This window comes from Rhamphochromis longiceps, linkage group LG10 (genome assembly GCF_057381845.1).
Source record: "Rhamphochromis longiceps isolate RC_006_pf linkage group LG10, R_longiceps_female_GT1.1, whole genome shotgun sequence".
Taxonomy (NCBI): Eukaryota; Metazoa; Chordata; class Actinopteri; order Cichliformes; family Cichlidae; genus Rhamphochromis; species Rhamphochromis longiceps.
The window spans coordinates 18,591,149-18,612,771 of record NC_140566.1 but is presented as its reverse complement, the minus strand read 5'-3'; the positions used below and the strand labels follow the sequence as shown (position 1 = coordinate 18,612,771).

At 40.0% G+C, this 21,623-nt stretch overlaps 2 protein-coding genes across 2 annotated transcripts; both read left to right on the top strand.

Annotated features, from left to right (window-relative positions):
- The first annotated feature begins 3,049 nt into the window (after positions 1–3,049).
- Positions 3,050–15,756, top strand: scaf4a (SR-related CTD-associated factor 4a). Its single transcript, XM_085420699.1, has 19 exons — positions 3,050–3,240; positions 4,742–4,825; positions 4,927–4,971; positions 5,065–5,226; positions 6,070–6,202; positions 6,299–6,435; positions 6,565–6,759; positions 6,990–7,075; positions 7,202–7,283; positions 7,516–7,692; positions 7,900–7,973; positions 8,136–8,326; positions 8,409–8,509; positions 8,871–8,984; positions 9,071–9,227; positions 9,546–9,673; positions 10,647–10,800; positions 11,674–11,829; positions 12,086–15,756. Exons 1-19 carry the CDS (start codon positions 3,211–3,213, stop codon positions 13,288–13,290), a joined length of 3,411 nt encoding a protein of 1,136 aa, XP_085276825.1. The 5' UTR covers positions 3,050–3,210; the 3' UTR covers positions 13,291–15,756.
- A 1,300-nt stretch (positions 15,757–17,056) lies between these two features.
- Positions 17,057–21,013, top strand: sod1 (superoxide dismutase 1, soluble). Its single transcript, XM_085420698.1, has 5 exons — positions 17,057–17,210; positions 18,510–18,606; positions 18,757–18,826; positions 20,332–20,449; positions 20,628–21,013. Exons 1-5 carry the CDS (start codon positions 17,139–17,141, stop codon positions 20,733–20,735), a joined length of 465 nt encoding a protein of 154 aa, XP_085276824.1. The 5' UTR covers positions 17,057–17,138; the 3' UTR covers positions 20,736–21,013.
- Positions 21,014–21,623: the final 610 nt, after the last annotated feature.

Below are 21,623 nucleotides of genomic sequence, written 5' to 3'. Positions count from 1 at the left end.
TGAAATAACACACTGAGACTTGGAAGTACTTCTAGGGTTAGGGTGGTCATCAGTGGTCAGATTTTAAGTCTGATGTCTTACATTACTTGTTTAAATGTCATGCTTTATTTTAGAATGTTTCACAAAGCGAACAGATGAAAGTTAACAAAATATTTAATAGTTTAATTATTTTGATATGATTCATTGCAGCTAATTTTGTTAAATAAGCGTGGTTTGGACTCTGGGGGTGGGGGGTTGATATTGCTCTCTGCTGAAACACCTCTGGTGTTTTCTCAGTGATATGATATCACAGACGCTTCATGGAACTATTTTATTTACTGATTTGTGGTGTGATCATTACTAGTCTGTCTGTCATTAATGGAATCCAAACCCTCAGTGATCAGACAGTGATCTGAGTTATTTGAAACAAACAAATGTTATCTGATTAATGACACAAAGTCACACATAAAGCAGGCTGGTAAAAGTAAATGAATTTTTTTGACAGCAGTAAGCAATCTGACTTTTCTTTTTGCTGCTTATAAGATTTCCACAACAGTAGAGAGGATTTGGACTGTTCCTCCCCACAAAGCCTTTCAGATTATTAAATTTCCTTAATGTTTTGATTGTACATGCATCAAGCTACAGCATTTTAGGTGAGTGGAAGTTCAGCACTCTGACTTGGCCATTAGAAACATATTTTTTCCTCTTTTTCAACCATTCTGTTGTTGATTTGCACTTGGGGTCATTGTCTTGATTCGTTAGCCTCTTTTAAACATCAGGATGGCTGCAGTAGCTGAAGCCATGTCGTCTCATATCTGCACACTGTGTTTACATTAGTGATGACAATAAAGTTTACTTTGACTTCAGACTGATGCGTTGTTTCTTCAGTGACTGCCGAGTGTCCAGGTCCTTAGGTAGTTAAGCAAACAATGGTGCCACCACCACTGTGCTCAAAGCTTGCCTAAAGTTTTGTAAGTGTAAGTGTTTTTGTTTTGATTTTTTTGGCTTGAAACATTATGTTGTGAACAAGGACTTCATAGAAATGTAACATTTTGCGGAATCTCTGTCACATTCCTTCTATTCTTCAGTCATGTTGACTGAAACATGGTTCAAACAAATCTGTTTTCCTTGAAAAAGGCATTTTATTTAGTAACTGGAGTTTGTAGTTAATGCTTTTATGCACAGGGAAGGACATCGCCACAAAACCACACTTTCAGGCACATCTCATTAAATGGAACATCATCAGTGGATCATCAGTGGACAGATTTTGGAGATATAACCCATTCTTCAAGCCTCCACTGTGAGTAATGACTGTGTTTAAAAAAGACACAAAAAGTACACCTTCCTGGTTAATTTCTTTAAAGGAAACTAATTTTGCATAGAAATAATTTAATTAGTACTTCATTCAGCACTTCTACACTAAAAATGTCTAGAAAAGAGACATATTTCTAAAAATCTAGTGCACTTGTTAATACTGTATCAAAATCTACTAAGACTGAATTTATATTTAAAGCACATGATGAATAAATGCACCATTAAAAACCTTCTGTGTATTTATGTGGTAACATTTTACACATGCTTGTCTTATTGAAGGAATAGTATTGTAAATGAAGCTGCAGTTTGTCAAAGCTGTTAATGTTAAATGTGTTATATTAAAGGCCAAATTGTTTAAATATATTTTGTCTGGTTTTCTTATCGTACTACTAAGACAACAATGAAGACAAATCAAATGCAACATAATTTCACATGTAAGAAATAATCCTGCAGGTTTGAATCCAGTCTGGGGTTGAAATTGTATGTTCTCCTCTGACTTCCTCCAATATAGATTTAGATATAGATACAAACCCAAACTGGATTTGAGTTCAGAATTGAACCAGTAACCTTTCACATGTATAAACCAGAACACTATGGAACCGCCTGAGATGGTTACTTGGTGAGTCTAAAATGACCATGGATGTAAATGGTTGTCTCACTCCATTAACACTGCGACAGACTGGTGACCTCTGTGGGTGCACCCTGCCTCTTGCCCTATGACAGCTTGGATAGGCTCCAGCCCTCCTGTGACCCCAAATTGGATTAGTGGGAGACAACGGGTGAGTGGAATAAATAAACCATTTAACTGAGGTATAGATAAAATACAAAATTGCTTAAACAATATAACCAAATATTTATTTAAGTACAATATATATGAGTTAAAGTATATTTTTACTCAAATAATTTAGTTAAAATGTGGAATTTAATAAATTTGCATTAACTGAAAAGCATTAAGCTCAATTGACTAGAAAAATAAAAATGCATCTGGATTTAGATGATTTTTTTTGTGTACACACATATTGATGTATTGAAATATCTTGATTTAAAAAATGTTCTTATTGTACTTCATAACATGTTATGCATAATATTATGCATAATATTATGCATAATATTGCATATGAACATTCTACTAGTGATATAACTTAAGAGAAGTGTAAACAATGATGTGCACATTAAAGATATTTACTTATTAGAATTATATTGATGCTACTGAGGAAAAAGTGCACTTGTTAATAATAAATCTGAATGTATTTTGTGACAATATTAATATATATATATATATATATATATATATATATATATATATATTAAAGTACGATTTTAGTATATCATCGTAGAATAAGACATTTAAGGAGTAATCAGTGCAAAAAATCTTTTATTGCAAAATTATGACAGCAAAGCACACCTGCCATTTTTGATTTGATTCTATAGTCTGCTTGGAGTGCAGTAAAGATGACAGTGGTCAAACCCAGGAGTTGCCAATTCATTTTCGCAAGGGGCCACGAGAGCACCAATGTAGTTATAAACAGATTTTAAAAAAGAACTAATGTTGACCAGAACTAAGTCCAGCTTATTGATTGGGCCCTCCACAACAATCCCAGTTTCTCATAAGGCCACTTGGGAAAATCCATTGCCCAACCCAGTCAAAACAAATGTTTGTGTCGATAGCTTGTCTCCTTCAAAGGGCACTATGTACACTGTCCACGCAACATGCTGCCCCCTTGTGGACAAAACTTAGAACAACAACATTGAATCCCATCATGCTTTGCCGTACCCGCCGACCCGAACACCTCCAATGCGAAGCTAACAGGCGTTAGCTACCGGGAGCGGACATGTTGTACCGACCCTTTCTTTAATAAACATCGCTGTAAGCGGGGAACCGGGAATTTAAGGGAAGGCTCGGAGCGTCTGGCAATCATGGATGCCGTCAACGCCTTTAACCACGAGGTAAGTGGCCTTCGCTGAGTGTCTGAACTCCCCTAGTGTGGTGCTGCTGATCATGGAGCTGCTGCTGTTGCACTGGAGTTAGCCTAGCTGGTCGAAGCAGTGGGCCTGCTCGGTGAGTTAACTGGACATCTTATTCGGCTTAAGTGTTGCGCTTGTTTGGCACCCCTGAAGTAAACGAATGCCACTGGAAGGAATAGTTGGATTTTCGGCCACCCACTAAGCTTACACAGTAATATCCAGTCAGTAGCGTTTCCAGTGACTGCCGCTTTGCTAGCTTGTGGGAGTAAGTTGTGGTTACCAACACAATGCAAATGAGAACGCGCAACCACAGGTAGAAAGATCAATACAGCAATAGCTTGTTACCATACTGTACACAAACAGACTGAATGTTCATTACAGCCTCGTTAATGTTAAAACCAGTGCTCGGTAAGAAGATGCTAGGCCAAGTTACTACAAGGCCTGACTAAAGGCGGTTGATGTTGTTAGGAGTCCAGTCAAAACACTAGTCAAGCCATGTTTTGGTGTTTCTGCCTGCACCCGCGAATTTGACTCACCACAGAGACTGAGGGGCAGAAAGACATTTCTTGTCGCATCTTAACACGCTTGTTCAGATCATGTTTCTTGTACCATATCTGAGCTCTCGTGGTTGTGAACAGCCCACGATGCTTCTTGAGCGATATCGTCCAGTTTCAATTGTAGTTTCTGTCTCACACCCAAGCAGAGAAAGTAGTGGCTGACAATGAATGCACATCACTATTTGATACATATAGATACGCACACACGTGTGACTCATATTCGAATACAATCTTAACCTTGTTGTCAAAGGTGTATAGATGTCTAAATTACATTTTCTCCAGATCCTCTCCATCTTGTCTATTTTATTCTGAATAAACATTTCGCATGCTAAAAAGCACACACTGTCACAAAGCTGTATGTTGTAGCTAATGTGAGTTATGTTGCAAACCATTCAAAAAGGCCAACTGCACCTTGGCAGAGTTGAGGAACAGCTGAAATTTTGTTTTGATGTGAATTATAGTGGGAAATACAATACTGCATGATTCTTTGAAGTGTTTTTATTTATGAAAACAAAATGGAAATATGCCTGATTTTTGCCCATTCATTTTCATCATAGTGGTCCTGGTGTTTTGTGAATTCACCGTACCCATTTATTTATGCGGTTTCCTTTTTCAGTATGACTAAATAAACTCAAGTTACCCTGAGCCATGCTGTAGCATCGATCAACAGTTACAGCAGATGGGTTAAAAAAGATCCTCATTAATCTTTATGAGTCTGTATAAACTGGGATATTCATTGCTTGGATACCACCTGGTCTGCATCTATCATTTAATGCAATTATAACGTGAATGCAGTAAAGACCCAAATGTGGCTGTTTGATATGGGATGAGGAGTAGTGATGAAATAGAAGTGATCAGCACCACCCTGGACACTCCTCCAGCGTCGTGACTCTCCATCTCACAGAATGATTATCTTCTATGTCTAGTTATTCTCATTGATGGACTCCAAACCCCCAATATCTCGGGCAAAGATGATCTCCATCACCAAATCTGCCATCAAAGCAATGAAAGTAAGAATACGACATTAGAATGATTCTTGTATATTTATTTAATTTGTTATGTTTGGGGTCTATAATATAACGGCATGCTCATTTGCTCCTCTCTTCCTCAGCTTTACAAACATGTGGTCCAGATTGTGGAAAAGTTTATAAAAAAGGTGAGCCGAGTCTGTTTTCATTAAAGTTTGCAGACTGTGTCTCTTCACTAAATACCAATGAACTCTGCTGTTTTCTTCCTCTTTTCCCTCCAGTGTAAGCCTGAGTATAAGGTAGCAGGCTTATATGTGGTGGATTCCATTGTTAGGCAGTCCAGACACCAGTTTGGACCTGATAAGGATGTGTTTGGACCAAGGTTCACCAAAAACATTACAGGAACTTTTGAGAACCTCTGCCTTTGCCCCGTGGAAGACAGGGTAAGAGAAGAGACCTGGTGACAATTTAATTGCACTGCAAATTAACCCGAGTATTTGCCGCGTCTCAGTGTTTCCCACAGATTTACGTTCTCCTTGTGGTGGGTGGTGCAGGCATATGGGCGCGTGTGTGCAGGAGCAAAAAACTGGTAGCATATGCACACTTTCCCAAACAAATTATTCAGTATACACTACTCCTGTGCAGTAGTCCCAGTGAGCTTGGCATTGCAGCACATCAACCAGTTCTACCCCTGCTGCAGGTTCTGGTTTAAGGAATCCTGTCCCCAGCTAGAGATATAGGAGCTGGAGTTTGCCCAGGAGGCAAGTGAATGATGATGGTGTGAGTCTATCGTCAATCCCAGGGTTGATGGTTTGACCCACAGCTCCTTCACTTCATATGTCGAAGCATCCTTGGGCAAGATACCGAACCCCAAATTGCCTGTAACATATCCATCAGACTGTGATTGTGTGTGATAGATAGAAAGCATTTAAAGCACTGCATGATTGTGGCTTCTAGTAGAGAGCCACTCTGAGTACTTAAAGTGGAAAAGGGCTGTATAACTTCCTATCCATGATGACTGGAACTACCACAGTTGTGACTTAGAAAGCCCTTTTTTTTTTTTCCTTCAATCTATAACTGATCTTGAGATGTGATTGTTCTCTTGGCAGGATAAAAGACTAAAGATGTTAATAATAAAATGAGTTGCCAGTTATAGTTTGGTGGTGGTGGGGGGGAAGGGGGGTTGTTAGTATATTTGGATTACCTGCCTGCCCAAGTTAAATCTGTTCATAGGTAGCGCTCCATTGTAATGATAAATGTCCTGTGCTAAATATTTTCATTTATAGAGTAAAATTGTGCGGGTGTTGAACCTGTGGCAGAAGAATGGGGTGTTCAAGATTGAAGTTATTCAGCCCCTCTTGGACATGGCAGCTGGCTCTGGCAGTGGTGCTGCACCCAACACAGGCGCAGATGAGCCAGGTAATTTTTGAGGTTGTGCATTGCTTTATTAATATAATATTAATATGTTGATGTATGATGTTGGCATTTGAAAACAAACGTTCTCTCTTCTGGCAGGTTCTCCTCCACCTCCAGCCAAAGAGCCAGTTACAGTGGTAACGGCAAACTCCACCATGATACCTGCTGCTCAGCTGCACAACTCTGATGCCTTTGCTGCTGTGGCACAGCTCTTCCAGTCCTCACAGGGTCAGCAGGTATGTTTTTACTAATGCGGACTGGCATTAGATTGTTGCCTTATTCACTTTCTTGTATTTTTGTTACTTCTTAAGCATCTTTCACATCTTTATTACTGACTCTTCTTTCACTCTGTTTTGGGCATCTAGCTCCAACAGATCCTGCAGAACTTTCAGCAGCACCCAGTGAAGCCAGAGACCAACACCCAGCCTTCACCGCAGATTATTCAACCACAGGCCCCAAATGTTTCTGCTGGACTGGGCATGGTCGCGCCACAACCTCCCCTTCCCTCCCAGCCCGCCCAACTAACCCAGCCTGCCCAGCAGAAGACGGCCTTTGACAAGGTGACAATGCATTCTTGTATTTGCATGATGTTCTTTATTTTATTTTATTTTCTTTACCGTCAGGCAAGAAGGTAAAGATGCCCACTTAAAACCTTTTCAAATTTATATCATAGGTGCATCTGCTAGAAGGCTGAAGGGTATCACACGGTATAGCACAGTAAAGGAAAAGTAAGGCTGAAGAAGCGTTGCCACATGAAGAAAACATCATTATTTGTGTGTTTCTCTCGCAGAAATTGCTGGACCGTTTTGATTATGATGATGAACCAGAAGTTGGAGAAGAAACAAAGAAGGATGAAATCTCCTCTCAGCCCCCCTTGTAAGCTTCTTAATTTATTTTATATGCTGCAGTCTGTGATACCAGAAAGCAGAAAGCTTTGATGAAAATGTATTTTTTTAACAAAATAAAAGCTGTGGAGCTGATAGTGTATTTTTATCATCGCAGTATGCAGCAGCCTCCAGCCTTTCCACAGCACATGGATCACTTTAAACCACAGATTAATATACCACAGGACATCTCACAGCAGGTAAAAAGAACAAGACTTTTAAATGAAAAAGAGCTTCTTCTTTATTGACAAATCTTAACATCTCATTTTGTAGCTTGATTTAACAATAGGATTACATAATACTACGGCTTATTATAAATGCACATACAACTGTTTACAGTATATGCTCTCTATCTGAAATAAAACGGAGAACTGAGTTTGTTACTGAGAAACTGATTTGAGGGATCATGTTATATGTTTTTCTTCCCCTCAGGTTCCTCTTCCTCCTAATGGGCAGCTCCAGGTCCACGGTTTACCACCAGGACAGAGCTTTCCTGCTGTGATGCCTCCTATGGGCCACATGCTGTCAGGGATGTCCCTCTCTGGTTCTTCTGGGCCTCCAGGCTTCCCTGGGGTTTACCATCACCAGAATGCAGCCCAGCAACAACAGGTAGGCAAACAGTAGCATAAAGATGTCACAATAAATTGTAGTTGGGCATAAAATTGTAGCAAATTGAGAAAAATGTCAGAAAATTAAATTCTGATGTTTTGAAATTGTTTTGTTTTTTGGTCTTCTGTAACTTTGACTTGCACAGAGATGTAGTTCTGTCGCTGTAACAGATTTTACTCATAATGTATCTTCTCTATACTGTGTCAGGATTTGCCAATGGATGTGGACCATTCATCCATGAGAGATGGCAGACATGGCCGAAGATCACACTCAGGCTCCAGGTAAACGTCTAAAACAGGATGTAATTTTTCAAACTAGGTTTCCTTGTTCACACTGTTATATCTTATTTCCTGTTTATTTTGCCATATATAGATAATCTTCTTAGTATACACTTTTTAAATATAATGCTTTGAGTTGAAATGTCTTCTTCCCCCGCTCCCCAGATCTCCAAAGCGAAGGAGATCACGGTCCAATTCTCGTACACGTCGATCCAGGCACAGGCGATCCCGCTCACGCTCAAGGGATCGGCGTCATCACTCACCTCGCTCACGCTCGCAGGAGCGCAGAGAGAGAGAGAAGGAGAGAGAGAGACGGCAGAAAGGTCTTCCACCAATTAAGAGCGAGACAGTCAGCAGTAAGTCATCATCTGTTTATTATCGTAAGACTTTCAGTTACATTCTTTAGTTCCTAACTCTTTGCTCTCTTCTCCTGTTTAGTTTGCAGCACTACTCTCTGGGTAGGCCAGCTGGACAAGAGAACACAGCAGCAAGATGTCGCCTGTTTACTCGAGGAGTTTGGGCAGATAGAGTCCATCAATGTAAGTTCTCTCACAGAGATCAGCTTTCAGTTTATCTAACTGTGAGGTCATCCTGCAACCGACACTTTGTTGATTAAATCTTTCAGTCAGCTTGTAGTAAATTTGACTTTATATACTTTCTTGATTTTTATAGAACTTGTTACACAGACAGCTCAAAGCCTCAACTTTGTTATTTGTATTTGATACAGTTTGTGTTAATAAGTGTGATGAAAATGGAGTAAATGCTGACATCAAATTTGCACCAAAGGCTCTACATGTTTAAAAAAAACAAACCCACTAATTACAGGCTCAATAAAGTGGATGAGTATGACTTGTTTTTTGTTTTTAAACACTCGTTTTTTTGTTGTCTTCTCTCTTTAAGATGATCCCTCCACGTGGCTGTGCTTATATTGTTATGATACATAGGCAAGACGCCTTCAGGGCTCTACAGAAGCTCAGCAGGGGAACATTCAAAGTTAACCAGAAAGCCATTAAGGTGAATGAGCAACACTGATTGTTGCTTTGTCATGTATTAGTTTTGTTAGGAAAGGGCAAAACTAATAAGTTGCTTTTACTTATCAGATTGCTTGGGCTTTGAACAAGGGCATAAAGGCTGACTATAAGCAGTACTGGGATGTGGAGCTGGGTGTCACCTACATACCTTGGTCTAAAGTCAGAGAGGACCAGTTAGAGGAGCTTAAAGAAGGAGGAATGCTCGATGTGGACACTTTATCACCAGGTAAAAAAAGAAAAAATGAAGACACTTTATTTTGAATTATTTAGTTTAATTCATTTTTGTTATTTAATTAAAAGATCAAATTACTTTTAGTGTTCTTATGTTTTATTCTGTCTTCTGTGTACCTCATGTTGCTTTTACCAGTTTTATTACATTTGCTCTGCCTTATTATTGGCTTGTCAACTGTAAAGCACTATAAGCTGAACCAATCCCCATGAAAGTTATTATACACATACAGTACGATTTTGTAGGGGTTAAGGAATCATGCTGTTCCTCAGAGATATTGTTTTAATTAAAAAAAAAAAATGCTGTCTTTTCTAGAGTGGAGTGGCACGAGGAAGGCTCTCGACCACCCAGAGGAACTCACTCACAACGGCCGTTCAGAGCAACAGCAGCCTGAGGAGACACAAGCTGTACCTGTACCTGCCCCAAATGCTCCTCCTACACAGGTTAAAAAAAAGCCATATAAACTGTTACCAGTATCGTCATATCCTAGACTTTGAGAGGTGTTGCTTATTGCTAATTTAAAAGAAGCAGATTCTGAATCTTGACGGAGTCAGCTGTGTTTGACTGCTATTGTTGTGGGTATGTAAATGCTGAGTGGACTATGTTGATGAGAAAATTGGAGAATTGGTGTTCGAAAAATAACATAAAAGGTAATCAGTATACACACATGGTTTAATTTCAGTCTGGTCCTTGTACCATAATGTTTTTCCAGAAATGCGTTTTTGCTAAGCTAAAACTACATGTAATGCTACATGGCTAATTAAGTTGTATCTTTACACACTTTATTACTAGCAGCCTGTTGCAGAAACATGAAATAGTATTTTTGTACAAAATGGGTGATTCCCAAAGAGCTGCTAGCTGCATGCTTTGTGACGTGTCCATGAAACATTTGAGGATATTAGACAAGTGGAGAACAGAGGGAGTGGCAGGCCTGGAGATTGACAGAAAGTCAAGTCCTAAAGAAATGGGGAACAAATTTTGCTACTGTTTTTGACCAATGCCAAATTTTATACAAGAACGGGACCGAATGGCAACAGGTCTTACGGACTGATGAAAAGAAAAAAATATTTTCAAACATGTATGTACAGAGGAGGGCAGGAGAGGGGTACCAGCAGTGTGTCTACAGCCATCTGTCAAACCTCGTAGAGGCTTTGCCATAATTCAGGGCTGCATTTTGGCCAGAGGTGTTAGAGAGCTTGTCCTAATAGACTGAATTATCAACATGCAAAAGTACTGTCAGATTTTTGTCCACCATCTGGAAAGTGTCTGATTGGCAGCAGTTCCATTTTTCAGGATTGCAATGATCCCAAATGCACTGTCAGTGCAGTAAAGGCATACCTGGATAGAAACACAACATGAAACACTGTCTCACACTTCTCTCATTTAAAATCAACTGTAACTTCTAAATGTTCTCAGGTCCCTCCAATGCAGCAGCCAATGGTTGGTGTGGGTTCTCTCCAACCTCCTGTCTTTCCTGGGCCTATAGGCATGCCTCCACCTTCCTTCCCTCCAGGTGTCCCGCTGCCTCCTTTCATCAGACCTGGCTTCAACCCCATGCAAATGCCTCCAGGTAACAATTTCTATTATTTAATCATACTTTTGTTTGTGGTCTTTTTTATACAGTGTCTGCTCTCAGGTTTGTGTTTTTGTTTTCTTCTTTTATATACCCCTCAGCCGTAAAAGGCTGATAGAGTATTGTTGTTGGACACCCAAGTTTGTGAATGCGATAACTGGAAAACAAGGCGATTTTCAAATTACTACTTAAAATCTGGGACAAGTTTGAATCTCAGTGACCTTGACAAAAATCTTGTGAATGTGATAACTTGAGAATAAAGCGACATAAGTGTTTGAAATTGATACCATCAACTAGGAGGCTGAGGGGCAGCACTGGACACTGCCAGTAATAGAAATAAGAAAAGGACAAGAGTCAGTTTTAACTTGTGATTCATTTTATTTAATAATGATGGCAGCTGGGGACTGAGGTATGTAATGATGACAGTTAACCCATTTATTGAGTCATTAAAAAGCTCTTAATCGTTTTGCTTTCATGAGTGAATTGTGACTGAAAGCAAATCATGCAGGACATGATTTTTTTGTGTTCCCATCATGTTGTCAGAAGGAGATCAAAAAGTTCGTAATGATAAAGATTTAAAGGGTAAAACAGAACAAAATCCATGTTTCTTGTATTTTAATATTTATGGGGGATAGTGGATGTTGACTAGTGTTATTTCTCTCTTTTCACATTTACGTTTATCAGAAATACATTTATTCATTTGCTAACTTGCGTGCATGTTATGAATGAGATTTTGGCAGTTTGATTTTGCTGTTTTACTTCAACAAACTGCACAAGTGCACCTTTTCAGATTTTACCCATCCAGCTTAGTCCAAGTCATTTTTAATTGAATCAAACAGGACCCTAACTCCTTTTATTACTCTTCTTCAGGTTTTCCTCTCCCTGGTGCTATGCCTCTTGGTCCCCCTCCTCCTTCTAAAACTGGAGTTGAGGACCCCCCTCTAGACCCAGCAGGTCTGGGAAACCGGAAAAATGACGAGGCCCTCGAGGCTCCCAACATCTTTAATAATCAGATGGGATCTATGGGTCAGTCTGCCTTTCTTACCTATCACAGAAAGTGATGTTTCCCTTCTCCTCTATCCATTCTAAAGAGACTTATGTTTGACCATTAAAGTGTTATTTTCTTGCTAAATAAACATAGAAAAGTGCTAGAAGTCACTTAGTTGTTTTGCAATATAGTACCAAAGATTTTGTAGTTAGTGTTTGTTTAAATATATTGTTTATTTGTAATCATAAGTACATTGTAGTTATATTAATGCTATACTTTGGTTTTCGTCTTTAGTTAACCAGGTAGGCTTGCCTCCAGGTGGACCTCTGGGTGCTCCTCCAGGCGGACATCTAGGTGTTCCTCCAGGTGGACCTTCAGGTGGACCTCCAGGTGCTCCTCTGGTGGGGCCCCAGGGCGGCCATCCCGGCAGCATTCCACCCCCCTCAGGTGGTCTTCTAGGGGCACGGCCTGGTTTGATTCCCCTCCAGCGTCCTCCTGTTCCCCCACCAACACACATGCAGCGTTTCCCACCACCCCATGGCTCAAGGCCACCTCACCCCGGCATGCCCCCCATGCCCCCACAGATGATGCCCAGGGGGCCACACCCTCAAATGATGCAGCACCATGAGCCACCTCCGCCTAAAGGAGCCTTTGGGATGCCCCCGCCGCACAATTTAAGGGCTCCTTTCCCTCATGGGCATGGCCCCCCTCCTCAGGGTCCACCTCCTTTTACCCGACCAGGCGGTCCTCGGAGTCTAGAGGGGCCAGAAGAAATGGATAGCAGACCATTCAGGGGAGACAGGCCTGGTTTCAGGGACAGAGAGCTAGAGAGGGACAGAGACTGGGATCGAGATAGGGAAAGAGGTTTTGGAGGTGGCAGGCGTCCATTTGGCGATGGAGGGAGAGGAGCAGGTGGTGATAAAATGGATGGTAGGGACAGGCTTGGAGGATGGCAGGAAGATGGAGGCGATCACCGGGGTGGAGGATGGGAGAGAGACAGAGACCGAGATCGTGACAGGGATCGCGACCGGGATCGAGAACGAGATCGGGACAGAGACAGGCGGGACTGGAGGGAGAGGCGAAGCAGCCTCGATAGCGACAGGGAACGTGCCAGGGGCGATGATGGAGATAGAGAGCGAGCGAGGGGGGAGGGAACAGAACGAGGAAGTCGTGAGAGAGGCAGAGGAGCCGAGGCAAAAGGAGACAGGCCAAGGCGGTCAGAACGGCGTGAGAGGGCCACACGCTGGGACAAAGATGACCGTTTAGCCGAACTGGAAAACATGGACAGATTTCAGACCCCTAACAGTACAGAGCAACCTTGCGTGACCCCTGAGGTTACCAAGGAAACCAGTAAGGAGCCAGGTGTGGAAGCTTCTGAAAAGAAGCCAGAATCAGAACTTATAGCTCCGCCTCCAGAGGGAACTGCTTCTACAGGAGAAGAGGCACCCTCTGAGCCGGCTCAAAGTGAACCCACAGAAGCAAACGAGGAGGCTGCATAGACTGCTGCAAACCACTGATGGATAGGAACGTGTCTCTGCCATGATAGTCAGTCTGTTCTTGGCAGACTGATTCAAACTAATCAGTTTGTTCGTCACTGACTGACAGTTTCTGGGCAGTAAGTCGAAAAGATCTCCCACAAATGTTGTTAAGCTTATGAAAATTGATGTCGTCAGGCTTCACGTGTCAAAATTAGGCCTGTGTTTCAAAACAAGTGAAAATCACTTTGGATAAATGGCCGTAGTTTTTCTCCTTCCTGCAGGTTATAAGAACGGACAGTGTTTGCATGCTCATGTAGCTCTATTTGTTTTTGCTGTAGTTGGTTTGCCAACGAAGGAAACGACTGATTTGTATGACACATTTCTTTTACTTCACGCCCCTAATTTACTGGAAAAAAGGATGTTTTCAAAGATGTAAATGGTATTGTTTTAGATTGTTTTTAAATTTGCCAAATTGTCATCATGTCAAACACTGAATAACTTTTCAAGCAACTCCATTATACCTAGGCTTTTTTGTTTGTTTGTTTGTTTGTTTTTTAATTATCTCGTTGCTTTTTTGTGTTCTAAATTCTCATTGCATTTTCACATCCAGGAAGGCACAGGTTTGAAAGGAGTTGTTGTGGCCTTAAAATCTAATTCAGTTACTTGCAGGGCTTGCAATTTAAAAATAAGGAAAAGGAAAAAAAGAAGACAAATGGGAAATACAAACTCCTTGATGTTTGGGTAATATACACTTTGAGTTAGACGTTGGAATAATAACAGCCCTTCTTTCAGTTATGTCCCCACTTTCTGCCTTTCAATCACATCAGTAAGAATAAAAACAGAGCTTTAGTGCAATAACTGATGATTTTGTGAAATATACCGTATCCTTAAAAAGTCACAGCATAACAGTTTTTTTTAAATATTACCGGTACCTCTAAAGACACGCTAGTACAGGATTTCTTTAAAAAAACAAACATAAAACTTGTTGTTATCGAACTGTATCGTCACAACATCGCTGATCCCAGTGTGTTAGCTCTCAGAATCTTTTATTGTGTTTGGATTTGATTATATGATACAAACCTGTATAACTGGTCATAACCAAGAACCTAAACTATAACAGAGGCAGTATAAATCTATAATAAAATCTGTAAAGTAGATTAAGCTTGATATTGACATGAGGTCAATAAAAGCCCGAGGTTGGCTTTGTTTTGGTAGTCAGAGTGATCTGAACATTCAGAAATTGTCTTGCTTAAATAAAAGTCCTTTGCAAGCAAATCAACGTGTCACCTTGAATAACAGATCATCAAAAGTAGAAACAAAGAAGACGCTACTGGTAAAGTTAAGAATTATACTGCCTGCCAAATTTTGAAAACAATGTTTGCAGCATAAAGTTGTGCAAGTAAAATGCCACTGAAAACGTTATCCCCCCCCCCCTCCGGTCTAAGACATTCGTACCTAATGTGCGTGTGTGTGTGTGTGTGTGCATTTTGTTTTTTATTTCCTCAGCTAAAGAAAGACTTCCTCAGATTCAGCAGATAAAAATCTTATTTTATTGTTAACTATGCAGAATGTGCAAATATTCAGGCCCAAGCTTAGGTGGATATTGAGCATTTTGATTAACCCTGTGAGGATCAGAAATAACTCATAACTCCTAACACTATGTTTTGCTGGAAAATAACCTAACAAATTTCAGGGGGAGGAAAAATGTAAATAGCTTTAGATTCTTGTGAGCTAGAATGTTTAGGGTTTTTGTTTTTTTTTGTCCCCTAATTGCTGAGACATGGGAGAACAATTTTTGTAAGCCAAATACTAATAACATAGGGTCCCGGGTTTCTTGCACTTCTCACAAGGATAGATACAAGTTTCTGTGTACGTGGTTGTTTGTCTCTTAGTAGAAGTCCATTTTTGGATCACACACAAGAGTCCTGTTGTGTTTTGGAAGCATTTCCCATCTTTCTCGTCCATCCATCACAGTCATAAATTAGTTTTGACTACATGGAAATACAGAATGAATCCTGTGGCTATTTGCTTTTATGCTCTTTGATAAAACACAGCTTACTAACTAGGTCTCCGTATCACTGTAGACATACTGTATCTGATATTGTTAAAATCACAAGCCCAGATTCAGCAAGCATAATACTTGTTCCCGAACAATTTCACACAAACAGAGACAAAGAGGGTATATCTAACGCGATGAGATGAAGAACATTGCTTGGGACACTGCTGTAAATATGCTTGTATCACTGACGATTTTGAAAGACTCGCAGTAATTTCTGTTAATAATCTGTGATTTCTTTATCTGAGAGAAACGCGTCGACTTGGAAGGAACAACAGAGGCCCTTTGCTTTAACGTTTTTAACTCCTAGTGGTTTGAAAATTGACAGATGTTTCTATGATTTGTTAAAAAAAAAGCAGAAGACATGGACATTAAATCTTCAATATTTCAACCATAGGATATTGTTTTTAATAAACTATTTTTGTACCAAATTATTTTTGTGTTCAATTTTTTTTTCTTATGTAGTATGATGTATGATGTTTACTTATGATCCTGCCACAGCACTTGAGGCAGGTTGAGGTGTGTACTTTGAGCCATTGTGGCACCTCGAATCTTTTCATTTTCAGCCATTCTGTTGTAGATTTGTTGCTGTGATTGGGACCATTGTTTTCCTGCATGACTCAATTTTGTTCAAGGTTTAGCTGTAACATAGATGGCCTCACATTTGACTGTGGTACACGGAGGAGTACCACCACATGGTCTGCTTGGTGCCCGCAGTGATAAGGTGCCAGATCATCACTCTTCCATCACAGTGCTTGGCAGTTAGTGTAGTGCTCGTGCTGATATGCTGGCTTTGGTTTTGTTTGGAAATGGCCTATACGCCTTCTCAGATTGATGGGCAGCAACAGATGCTCCTCTAAGATCATTGCTGATATCTTTCTACAAATTGTCAAAATTTCTGCTTTTGTAGCAGTGTTCACACTAATCAATTTAATTTGATTAGCAGCTTGATTATGATTTTTTTTACTCTCAATTCCTATGGCAGCAGTTTTTTTTTTTTTTTTTTATTGTGGTGGAAGCAAAACGGCAAAAGTAAGAGCGAGTCCTTGACGATGTTTATGTGAAGCTTAGTTTGGATCTTCTTTTGCTGCTGGTTCGGTCAATATTGTTCGGAGAGAGATAAAACTAACAGCTTTAGAATCAGGGCAAAAGGGGCGTAAACACAAAGCGCGGACCCGCCAAAACATCAGAATCAGCGAGCTGTCGGCTTTCAGCCCCGACCGTGTCCGTGCCGTCGGGTGAGAAAGGCGACATCTCACTGATTCTGATCCGCGGTCTGCGCTTTGTGTTTACCTCTTTGTGCAGAAGCCGTGTACCTGCTCTCATTTACTGTTTTAAATGTTTGGTGGTTGTCAAAATTTTGTGAGCTGAGATTCTGGAATTTTGGGCAAAATACATTTATATAAAAAATCGATTCAGGATTTTAATGAATCGATATCACGTTATCCAAGCCAGAATCGATTTTAATCGATGAATCGATTATTAAAACCCACCCCTACTCACAAGGATGCATATGACATTTTTTAAGTACAGGGAACTTTCTCAGATCTACTCTCGAAAAAAATTATATTTCTCACTTATCTGTGTATTTTATATATTTAATTATTTTTATAAAGTCGTTATAGAGATTTTGTTCCGTCTGTCTGATAAGACACTGTCTTAGCGGTGACCAATCAAAATGTGCCCTTTTTAATTTTATTTGATTCTGATTGGTTGATGTAGCATACACCCGCCTATTAGTTAAGTAGTATCGCGTAATCGCTTGTCAAAAGCAAGACCACGGCTGGGTGTAGTGTCTGAAACTTCTGCAAAGATGGTGCTGAAAGCTGTTTGCGTTTTGAAGGGAACTAGCGACACTAGTGGGACAGTTTATTTTGAACAGGAGGTAAGACGAGCTATTCTTCTTTGAAGTTGAGAGAAAAAAAACATCCCACAAACTACGCATTTAGCCGTTTAAAAGCGAAACGCTACCGTTATCGCTGACGGCTAAGCTAGCCAAGTTCTGCTCTCTTTAGCTTGTCTAATGGTTAGTTTGCTGTTGGCTTGCTAGCTAGCTACGCGTTACCTTGTGAATGACAGCTCGTGCACAATTGCGTGGGTTTTCTTGCAGTCTGGTCTCATATTCAACGCCACCCCGTTGCTAATTAACCTCAGTTTACTCTGCACTTCAAAGTAGGTTGCTTGTGTAAACCACGCATTTAGCAGGATATATGAAATCACTGGCTTGTCACTATAGCAGTAACCTTTGACCACTAAAGCCTGTGCAGTGGTAATGGTTAAAGGTGTGTTTTTTAAGGGCCGCCCAGGCTGTTTGTATAAGAAAGACGCTTGTTGCGTAAATTTAACGTTTGCAGGGCCAGTATAAAACAGACGGCCAGATGTGGTTTCATTAACCAGGCAAGCACTTCTGCATGTAATGCTTTTGCTGTAACTCCGAAACAGCCGGCAAAATGCTTCGATATTATTGTGATCCGTCAAAACGAGCAAACGCGAATTTGCTCGTTATTTTTTGCCGAGTCATTGCCTGTCCTTGTTTTCGTTGCCTTTCGTTTATTTGGCCTTCTTGATAAGGGTAAAGTGCACGGTGCAACCGTCAAAGACACATGGTCCACTATCAAAGAGACGGACTCATTCACATCAAAGAAGACTTTGTGTGTAAATTACAGTGTATAAGTAATATTTGTAACCAATCATTTGATTTCAGTTCAGTGCATTTTAAAATTTTTAGATCACCAAATCACAACAGTTGCCTTAAGGTGCTTGGAGGTTTTCTAAGAGATTTCCTGCTGTGTAGACGTGATGAATGATCACCTGTCCTTTTCCATAGAAAATGCATTGCACCCTCCAGTAATAACTTTCAGAAAGCATGATTGTGCAGTTTAAACTAACCGTACCATGCCTTAAAACAAACTTATTGAACATTACTGTTGTTGTAGTTCGATTTAATAAGATCTTTTAGGTTTATATTTGAGAGTATGCCTTTTGTAGTATATCTGAAAGGTCTGTTAATTTTTTGGCACCAAATCCTACAGCCCGGTTTTGTTTTTCCTCTCCTTACCTGATTATAAGAAATGATTACTTCCGTTCAACAGCATGAGTGGAAGTAATCTTCATTCAATATTCCTGTCCTTCTAGCCACCTGGCTTAGAGAGCTTCTTTTGTATTTGTGTTTTTGATCTGCTAGAATGACTCAGCCCCTGTGAAGCTGACAGGAGAAATCAAAGGCCTTACCCCTGGTGAGCATGGTTTCCATGTCCATGTTTTTGGAGATAACACAAACGGTAAGTTTCTGTGTGTGAGAGATTCAAATCCAAAGAGACTTGGATTTCTTAATTTTCAGAATTTGATAATGTTACTGCATCACCTAGGTTAGGTAATCTAGACTAAATTTGCAATAGTTCAATATGTTTAATATATATTTTCTTTCCCAGGGTGCATTAGTGCAGGTCCACACTTCAATCCCTACAGCAAGAATCATGCTGGACCTAATGATGCGGAAAGGTGAGTCGAGTCTGAAGAAAAAGTATCAGTATAAAAAGTTAATATATTGCATATCAGTAGTAATGTTACGTCTGACACTGAAGTCCCAAGGCCCGTGTTAAGCAAAGTGGGTGTGTCCAAATGAAACCTTTGTCTAGGCCTGTATTCTTTAGAATATCACGTGGCCACTTGCCTGACTGCCTTGTTATGTGATTCGAGCTGTTAAAAAGACGTGGGAGTTAATTTTTTTTCATGAACTGGATCTGAGGTCATTCTGAGGATCATCACGAAGTTACAAGGAGATTTTATGCACATTATGGATCAACAAAAAGGCCAAAAAAAATATCAGCAGTTAGGGAGGATTTTAACATGATACCTCCCAGTAATAACATATCTTTTCAAATCAATCTCTGAGGTATATATTACATTTACATATTCACTGGTATGTAGCACACATGTATTATCACAACAGAGCTGCTGTACATTGAATGACCAGTAAATGTCAGTACTTTCAAATGAGCTTCTTGTGATTTGCCTTCTGGCGAAGCAATTGGCCAGAAAGATTCAACACATTCACGGGGCTTCATTGCACCATCACTACTTCTCAGCAGTGGCTACAATAAGAGGTAATATAAATGGTTACAAAGGACTGAAAGATTCAGTAGGGTGCTTTAAAAATAAGCTTCAGATCATGTCAAGAGGGGCCCTGTTGTGATATGGCTGTGTCATTTTAAGGAAGACCAAAAATAGCCTTGGATTACTTATCATTCAGTTAACTCAAAGTTGCAAATTGTTTGCTTGAATAGATTGATTCTCATATAGAAATGGCCCAGGTGAGTTTGCAGAATTTTGCATGCAGTCTGTGTTAGGTGATGATGCTTAATACTTTCACGTTACACTAGGTTTGACTGTAGCTTTGATTTGCATGTATGTGGAACAAAGGTTAAATGTCACCAGTTTAGGCAACCTGTGATAATTAAAAGTGATGCAGGAAAGTCAGAGAAGGGAACGTACAAACAATATGCTCAGCTGGAATGAATGTGGAATGAATCCTAACTGTAAGGCCAGCATATGCCATCGTCACACTCTGCAGTGTTGTATCATTAAAACAAAATTCACCACAATAAAAGAGACTTAAGCAATCTTAAGGTGATGTTTGTAAATCTTAAGATTTTTGTAGGTTATATTCCATCCATGAAATATTTATTATTTATACACATGTGGCTCAGAGCAGTAGTGTAGGTGGTACAAACAAACAAACAACAAAAACAAAAAAAACTAACAAAAAAAACTCTTTGAACTATTACGTTTTATTTATTTACTTATTTTACTTTTTAACTATCTGTCTTTTGACTGGTACTTAATTACTTTGCTGTAGTACAAATGATCATGGGGAAAACCTGCATCAATAGGAAAAGCTGTAAAAAGTATGAAAACAGTTACTATTCCATATTTTCTCCTTCATATTTTCCATATTGACACCCCTGGATAAAAGCAAGGTTGTTTTGTTTTTCCTTTGTAAACAGGCATGTTGGAGACCTGGGGAATGTGACTGCAGGAGCAGATAATGTTGCCAAGATTGACATCACGGACAAAATTATCTCCCTCACAGGTCGTGACTCCATCATTGGAAGAACTATGGTGGTAAGTGAAAAATGACAGTCCTTTGTCACTTTGTTCATTTCCTTTCTGCTTATTTTCATTTCCCTTTTATTCTCATTATATGTGAAAGTGATATATTCCAGATTGCGAGCCTCAAGTTACTGTATGTGGCTTAGCTTTGAGAACTGTTTATGAAAACCTTTTTTGCCCTTTGTATTAGATCCACGAGAAGGCTGATGACCTGGGAAAAGGAGGAAATGAAGAGAGCCTGAAGACCGGTAATGCTGGTGGACGTCTGGCCTGTGGAGTCATTGGAATTACCCAGTAATCAACTTAACAGAACATGAAGCACTGAGTTTAGTTTTGTTTTTCATAGAGCACTTAACAAGACCAATAGAGCTACTTGATGTGACAGTTTGTCCTTTTCAGTTCTCTGTGACTTTTAGTCACCAGTGAAGTAGATGAGCTATGCTTTGTCCTGTTTGTTCCTCATGACAATTGTATGAATGGGGTTATGTTTCCATGTGAGCATCCCAAAGAATTGGTAACGCACAAGTGATGAACAATTGTATACTTAAGGAAAAAAATAAATAGTTCATCTAAGTTGTTTCTTTTTGTGTGTGTGATTGATCTTGTAGTTGAAGGTGGCCCCTTTTTAACCTGTTTGGATCCTCTAAAACATGTAAGGATGAAACACCAGTCAGTTACTGGAAAAGGGCCCCATAGATTTCACTGACATTTTCAATGACTATTTTATGGCTGAAATCTTCCAGTTTTTCTTATGTTAGCTTGTTCAAGAAAAGCAGTGAGAAAGATTAAATATTTAAAGATGATAATTTAGGACTTCAACATTAATACAAACAGCAATGGCCTGTATTTATCAAGCGCTTTACTAGTCCCTAAGGACCCCAAAGTGCTTTACATATCCAGTCATCCACCCACACACATTCACGATGGCAAGCTACATTGTAGCCACAGCCACCCTGGGGCGCACTGACAGAGGCGAGGCTGCCAGACACTGGCGCCACCAGGCCCTCTGACCACCACCAGTAGGCAACAGGTGAAGTGTATGAACCCTGTTACCTGAAATGGTTTTCCAACAGTCTTGAAGTTCCCATCCTGAGCACTTGTTGGCCCTTTTGCCTTAACTCTGCAGTTCATCTCATCCTGAAACCATCTCGACTTGGTTTTGGTCAGGTTACTGTGGAGGCCAGGC

What these genes read in the sequence shown, in the direction of transcription:
- sod1 (XM_085420698.1), top strand. Translation starts at nt 17,139, where the DNA reads ATGGTGCTGAAAGCTGTTTGCGTTTTGAAGGGAACTAGCGACACTAGT. An exon ending in CAGTTTATTTTGAACAGGAG is followed by an intron (nt 17,211 to 18,509) that starts GTAAGACGAGCT and finishes TTGATCTGCTAG; the next exon opens with AATGACTCAGCCCCTGTGAA. An exon ending in TCATTGGAAGAACTATGGTG is followed by an intron (nt 20,450 to 20,627) that starts GTAAGTGAAAAA and finishes CCTTTGTATTAG; the next exon opens with ATCCACGAGAAGGCTGATGA.
- scaf4a (XM_085420699.1), top strand. Translation starts at nt 3,211, where the DNA reads ATGGATGCCGTCAACGCCTTTAACCACGAG. An exon ending in CTGCCATCAAAGCAATGAAA is followed by an intron (nt 4,826 to 4,926) that starts GTAAGAATACGA and finishes TCTCTTCCTCAG; the next exon opens with CTTTACAAACATGTGGTCCA. An exon ending in AGAAGACGGCCTTTGACAAG is followed by an intron (nt 6,760 to 6,989) that starts GTGACAATGCAT and finishes TTTCTCTCGCAG; the next exon opens with AAATTGCTGGACCGTTTTGA.